We start from the raw sequence: 7,500 nt of genomic DNA, 5'->3' as shown, positions 1-7,500 counted from the left end.
TAGAGTTAGATTTTTCTGATATTTTTTTTAGCAACTCTATACTTGTAGGTATTGCATCAAATGACAAAGGATAGTTACATATATTAGTGTACGCTTAGATAAAAATAAATCTCCTAAGAGTATAAACATGTATAAAATAACTATGGCCAATCATTTTTTCTGCGTATATATTATGATATAAGTAATGATAGTATTAGATATTTATTCCATGGTATTTCTTTATTATACACGAAACAATCAAAGATATTTCTGATAAAAGAATAACAGACATAGTCATTGTATTTAACTTGCAAGTTACTATGATTTTGCGTTTTGTAGCCTTCTTCTTCTTCTTCCCTTTATTCGTCTGCCCTTCTTCTTCCTCTTCTTCTTCTTCTTCTTCTTCTTCTTCTTCCCTTTATTCGTCTGTCCCTCTTCTTCTTCTTCTTCTTCTTCTTCTTCTTATATTCGTCTTCCCTCTTTTTTTCTTACTTCTCTTATTCTTCCCTCTTTTTTTCTTACTTCTCTTATTCTTCCCCTTCGTTTTCTTTGGTTTGCTCCTCCTTTCCTTAATCTTTCTTTTTTTCTTCATCCTCCTCCTCTTCTTCCGTCTTTTTTTCTTACTCCCCTTCTTCTTCTTCCTCCTATTCTTCCTCCTCCTCTATCTTTTCTTCTTCTTCTTCTTCTTCTTCTTCTTCTTCTTCTTCTTCTTCTTCTTCTTCTTCTTCAAAGAAGAAGAAGAAGAGAAAGATCACGAAGTCGATTGCCCATGAGATTCACATGGAAGATTGGAAACAGCATATTTATAAAGTGTGGTTTTCAATTCATTGTCAGATTTATACACCAATTCTTTGTGACACACGTATGGATAATAGCTAATTATGTTAAGTTCTCATACAGCGTGAGATTTTCCTTTAAAGTTACAGTCATAGACTTTTACCAAGAACGCTTAGCTTTCATATCTTTTCACATGTTCATGTTATAACTCATCATTCCACATAGGCGCTTGGTCCAATTTATTATTTAGTTTCAATTTAAAGCGAAAGGATATATTGAAATCAGTAATTTTAATTAGATTCCATACAACTTGTTTAAAATTTACAGTTTAAAAACAGATTGCTACAGTAGGGTGGTAGAATGGTAGTACCATAGTGCCGTAGTGGAGTCGGTCCGTCTGAAACGGTGCACAGTAGGTACGGTACTACTGCCTTTCCAGTGTTCCTTGGCCATAGCTGCTCTATATATTCTTCTACTTTACCTTCGTTCCTGCTTCCTTTTCGCTGAGTAATCTATTTCAAATGTTACTTTACTAAAACTACAGTGATTTCGCTCAGTTGTACTTGGATGCTGGTATCACGGGACCCAGCACAGGGCTATGTGCCTCCCTTTTATGTTTCAGTGAAGGTTTAAGTTCAAAAAAAAAAAAAAAAAAAAAAAAAAAAAAAAAAAAAAAAACATTTCCATTTACTATGAAGTGATTGAAACTACACTACATAATCAAAAGTATTAGACAGCTTTGGGATAGGAAAAATTAGGAAGATAGCAATCGGAAAATAAAATATTTTCATGTACCTCTAAATAAAAATAAACAAACTTTTTGATTGGATTACAGGGTCTTTCTATACGTGACACACAACTTGTAAGGAAGTAAGGTATTATTATTATTATTATTATTATTATTATTATTATTATTATTATTATTATTACTAGACAAGCTACAACCCTAGTTGGAAAAGCAAGATGCTACAAGCCCAAGGGCGCCAATAGGGAAAAATAGCCCAGTGAGGAAAGGAAATAAGGAAATAAATAAATGATGACAAAAAATTAACAATAAATCATTCTAAAAACAGTAACAACGTCAAAACAGATATGTGATATATAAACTATTAATAACGTCAAAAACAGATATGTCATATATAAACTATAAAAGACTCATGTCAGCCTGGTCAACATTAAAACATTTGCTTCATCTTTGAACTTTTGAAGTTCTACTGATTCAACTATCCGATTAGGAAGATCATTGTAGAACTTGAATCATTATGATGAATATTGAACTTTAAAAGGAATTTGAACATTAAATACTACTATACATGTTCTAACACTACTCTCTGATGTTTATTGCACTACTTAATTCATAATTTTTCTGTTCTTTTTATCTTCTCTTTCTAACAGGTTGGACTATTTTAAAGTTGCCACTGATCTTAGAAGATTTGACATTTTTATTAACTACACACACACACACATACACACACACACACACACACACACATATATATATATATATATATATATATATATATATATATACATAGTTTATTTGCTATTCTCTTATTTCATTTCCTAAATGAGATAAAATTCCTAAATTTCCTAGTTGAGATACTACCGCTAGAGAGTTATGGGATCTTTTGACTGGCCAGACAGTACTACATTGGATCCTCCTCTCTGGTTACGGTTCATTTTCCCTTTGCCTACATACACACTGAATAGTCTGGCATATTCTTTACATATTCTCCTCTATCCTCATACACCTGACAACACAGATTACCAAACAATTCTTCATCACCCAAGGGGTTACTGCACTGTAATTGTTCAGTGCCACTTTCCTCTTGGTAAGGGTAGAAGAGACTCTTTAGCTATGGTAAGCAGCTCTTCTAGGAGAAGGACACTCCAAAATCAAACCACTGTTCTCTAGTCTTGGGTAGTGCCATAGCCTCTGTACCATGGCCTTTCACTGTCTTGGGTTAGAGTTCTCTTGCTTGAGGGTACACTCGAGCACACTCTCCTATCTTATATCTCTTCCTCTTGTTTTGTTAAAGTTTTTATAGTTTATATAGGAGATATTTATTGTTGTTACTCTTCATAGAATATTTTATTTTCCTTTTTTCCTTTCCGCACTGAGCTATTTTCCCTGTTGGAGCCCCTGGGCTTATAGCATACTGCTTTTCCAACTAGGGTTGTAGCTTAGTAAGTAATAATAATAATAATAATAAATGGTGACCTTTCCCGTTGTAGCTCTAGGGATTGTAGTATTCTGCGTTCCTACCCATGGTTTTAGCTTCGCTAGTAATAATAATAATAATGATTATAATTGATTATATTTGGGGTCCTCCTTTTCTACCTTATTGCTTTGATGTCTCGCAAGAATAAATTATGTTAGATTGAATGGAGAGTTACTTAAGGATGTAGATCAGCTCAAGTATTTGGGCTCTGTTGTTGCTACAAATGGTGGAGTGGAAGCAGATGTACATCAGAGAGTGAATGAAGGATGTGAAGTGTTGGGGATGGTGAAGGGAGTGGAGTGGTAAAGAATATAGGGTTAGGAATGAATGTAAAAAAGAGTTCTGTATGGGGAAGGGATTGTATCAGCTGTAATGTGTGGATCGGAATTGTGGGGGATAAAAGTGATGGAGAGACAGATATAGAATGTGTTCAGATGAAGTGTCTAAGGGGTATGGCCAGTGTATCTCTGTTGGATAGGGCGAGGAACGACGTAGTAAGAGTGAGAATGGATGTGAGGAATGAATTAACAGCTAGAGTGGATATGAATGTAAAGAAAATGGGAAATGATCGTCAGCTGATGGAGGTGATGAATGCAAAAGTTGTTGGGAGAAATACAAGAGGAAGGCCAAGGTTTTGGTGAGTGGATGGAGTGAAGAAAGTCCTTGGTGACAGGAGGATAGATGAGAGAGAGGCAAAAGAGAGTGGAAGGAATAGGAACGAATAGCAAGTTATTGTGACACACTTCTGATAGGCCCTGCTGCTACCACGGGGTCACCTTAAGGTGACTGCAGGAGTAGTATCAGTGGTGGAGTCAGCATATGAAGCTTCATTTGTGGTGGAAGATGTGGAGATGGTGGGCTGTAGCACCCTAGCAATACCAATCAAACTCGAATGAGTCCCTCGTTAGGCAAAGAGGAACAAAGAAAAAATAAACTCTTTTGTATTTTTTGATGTTGGCTACCCCTCAAAATTGGGGGAAATGCCATGGTAGATAGATATTCTTGATATTCTATGAAAATATTTTCCTAATTCAGTTTTACATCAACAGCTCAGCCTTAGCAGCTGGGGGTCAAATCCTCAATACACTTGTGTCTGGAGGAGGACTTGGAGGGTTTGGTGGTAGACCTCAAGGAGGATTCGGTGGTTTCAATCAAGGAGGTTTTGGAGGCAGACCCCAAGGCGGATTCGGTGGTTTTAATCAAGGAGGTTTCGGAGGCAGACCCCAAGGAGGATTCGGTGGTTTCAATCAAGGAGGATTCGGAGGCAGACCCCAAGGAGGATTCGGTGGTTTCAATCAAGGAGGATTCGGAGGCAGACCCCAAGGCGGATTCGGTGGTTTCAATCAAGGAGGATTCGGAGGCAGACCCCAAGGAGGATTCGGAGGCAGACCCCAAGGAGGATTCGGTGGTTTCAATCAAGGATTCGGAGGCCGTCCTCAAGGTGGCTTTGGAAATCAAGGGTTTGGGGGTTTCCAACAAGGTGGCTTCCAACAAGGTGGATTTGGTAAGTAGTTTTATGTGAATAGTAAGAAGTAATTGCAAGTCATGGTATGGCCTCTTGTCTTGAAATAAGCTTTATAGTTAAAACTAATGAAACCGTAACTATTCATAATTGTTAATTTTGTAAAAGTTTGGAGACTTAAATTCATAAGCTGTAGATATACAGGGAATTGACTTCGAAATCCAACAAGGGGATTCTTGTTTCCTACTTTCGTATAAGGTTTGCTATATGTTTATGAGTGCATGCGTATTTGTGCGTGTAAGAGAGAGAGAGAGAGAGAGAGAGAGAGAGAGAGAGAGAGAGAGAGAGAGAGAGAGAGAGAGAATTCTATAAAAATATTTTGTGACATTTATATTGATAACATATAAAGAATCACGGATATGTCGTAGTTTTGTTGTATATTTCTCATGTATATATTTGTAGGAAAGGAAGCGACTTTACTATTAATAATTAGTAAGTGCGTTTTTATCTTGAAAATTCAGGCTTAATTGGATATGTCAGTTTTAATTATTGTCAGAAAAGATAAAGTGGATTTGAATACTAGATATTGTATTTGAATTATTCATATCCTCGCTTTTTCATGAATAAAACTGAAAGATGGAAAATTATTTTCAAACTTATTCGTTTTTTTAAGAAAATTGAAAAAGATAATGGCTCATATAATCCAAAAACAATTCAAGAATTGCTGTACCTTGAAATATTATGCAATGGAAAATAAAATATACTATCTTAGTAAATCAATATTTTTTTTTCTATCCTTAATAGTTATCTAATTTTCTGTTTAAGCTTTTAGATCAGTGCACAGGTATCCCTGTTACCATAGTTTAGATAGATGTGTTAAATCCCAACTGAATAGTCTTCAGCCATTTGTTATTCACAATTAATGATGAGGGAAACTCTTAACAGGAATGTTATTTTAGGAAAAAACACCGAACTATCGTAAATTAAAAACTTGCATTTGAAATTTTCATTGATATCGATGTTAAGAGGTATGAAGGTATATGAAAATCTTTCAATATTGACGGGATTAAATTAACAGTTCATGAAAAGAGCTACGGCGGATTGATTGGAATTTATTACAGAATCTATCATTCCACATAGAAAAATATTCCCTACTTTGACTGAAAGACGTATTGCACCAAAAATGGCAACGGGGTCACAGTTATATTCTACTCGTTTTGCCATTCCTTTTGTCTCGTCAGAATTGGAATATTCTTCACCAATAGAAAAGGACAGAAATGAAAATCAATCACTGTATTTAGATGTAACATTTGATTCAATAATTAATTCAGCATCTAACATATGAATAAAAACATAATTCTAAACAGACACTTCTGAATGCAAGCAAAGTCTGAACAGTATATATGAGAGTTTAGGAGATTTTCTTCAGGGCAAGTTTCACAGTACACTGTTAAGAAAACCGTAATTGTAATCGGAAATTCTCAGAAAAAATCTTCTGTTCTTAGCCGTATTTCAGTAGAATGAAGGCGACCGTAATTTTACCTTATGTTGTTATTATCTTTTACGGGTTGGTGATCGTAATATTACTCCTTAACGTCAATATATCTGTTTTTAAAACTGCAAATATCTGGCAAGAATTATTCCAGGATTTTTACCGTTTCTTTTACGGCAAATTTCTGAGTGTTGGTTCTGAGAACTTATCTAATAAATTTCAAACTATAGAAACATTCTTGGTTACTTATTACTTTGAATAGGATTAATTAATTGTAAGAATAACTTTAGACTGATCTCTCTAGTAGACTCTTAGGTTCTAATGATTAAAACAAATGGATCGGCAACTAATTATGATTTATTAGCTAGATCGTTCCAGAGTAAATTATAAATATCTTTTAAGAGAACATTAAGTATTCTATTAACCTTGTTCTTACTGTGTCACGTCGACAGAAGTACTCAAGATTGAACTGGTAAATTGTTTATCTAAATACAAGATGTTTGAACTGCAGATTAATCTCTGACTTATCCAGTTTCTTGAAATTTATTTTGTTTTAATTTGTCTGTAACTTGACAACTGTTGACTGCTCTTAAATTTTCACAAAGAAAATGAAAAATATATAATTATTAGAATAATTATTCGACGTAAGTATAAGAATTTCTGTCTGGCATACGTTCAAATCAAAGATTTTACTTAATTCAGAAAGCCTGGTATTTTACGGCCAATAAATGAGAGAGGGGAAGTCCTTTTAAATAGTTCTCTTACCAATACTTTATTCTCATAGGAGAATAAAATGCTGGTAAAGGCTCGATTGATTATTGGTAACGATTATCTGTATTTGGCTGTTTATCTTACGTTTGATTGACTGATTAGCATCTCCAAACGTATGGTCATTAGGCCCGTAAATGAATAATTTATACAAAAACCTAAAATAGATATTTAAATAAAATAACCCACAATGTATGGAAAATGAAATTTATTTAGCTTTAGAAGAGACCATCTCCCTTCCTCTTCAGAAAACCCCTTCGAAAGCTAAATAAATTTCATTTTTCATACATTGCAGGTTATTTTATTTATCATAAATACACGGAAAATTGTGTTTCTTTAATGTAAAGTAGATATTGTTATAAATAATAAAGAAATCATATAATTTTCATGTTTTAGAATGGATAAAAAAACTGATAATACAAACATCAAATAAGATTCCCAAGACCTCAAGACTAAGATACTTTTCAATCAAAGGGGCCAAGCTGTCCACTATGCCAAGCTGTCACTTATAATGGCTTGTGCTCCTCGCTATTAAAACTTAAGGTCAGGCTTGCGTTCCTAACTCCTAAACAACAAAGGGGGAATTTAAATCTATTTAGAATTATATTATCAAAACTTCCAACATTTTCAGAATAAAAAAGAATATTTCATGGGATAAAAATCTCTAGCATTAAGAGACTGTTAATTCAAAGGTTCACAATTTGACTGATTAAACTTAAATCAGAAGATTAATAAGTGTTAGTGCCCACCAGAAATTGACTACAAATGATGAACATATCCACACAAGGATTTCCTTTGAA

General features: G+C 34.3%; 2 protein-coding genes across 3 annotated transcripts in view; both read left to right on the top strand.

Moving 5' to 3' along the window:
• Nucleotides 1-5,216, top strand: part of LOC137655728 (ctenidin-1-like) — an 8,964-nt gene extending 3,748 nt beyond the window's left edge. Inside the window, exons 3-4 of one of the 2 annotated variants that reach the window (XM_068389758.1) lie at nt 4,028-4,338; nt 4,408-5,216. In XM_068389758.1, the coding sequence (XP_068245859.1) occupies nt 4,028-4,338; nt 4,408-4,490 (394 nt within the window). In that variant the 3' untranslated portion in view covers nt 4,491-5,216. Of the gene's footprint in view, nt 1-4,027 lie in introns of both variants that reach the window. The other variant, XM_068389757.1, reaches the window with a different exon arrangement.
• A 407-nt stretch (nt 5,217-5,623) lies between these two features.
• The window catches only part of LOC137655272 (glutamate receptor U1-like), a 49,513-nt gene continuing 47,636 nt past the window's right edge, over nt 5,624-7,500 (top strand). The window contains 1 exon segment of the mRNA XM_068389158.1: nt 5,624-5,743. Coding sequence (XP_068245259.1) covers nt 5,624-5,743 — 120 coding nt within the window.

This window comes from Palaemon carinicauda, chromosome 16 (assembly GCF_036898095.1).
Source record: "Palaemon carinicauda isolate YSFRI2023 chromosome 16, ASM3689809v2, whole genome shotgun sequence".
Taxonomy (NCBI): domain Eukaryota; kingdom Metazoa; phylum Arthropoda; class Malacostraca; order Decapoda; family Palaemonidae; genus Palaemon; species Palaemon carinicauda.
This window is presented reverse-complemented; position numbering and strand designations above follow the sequence as displayed.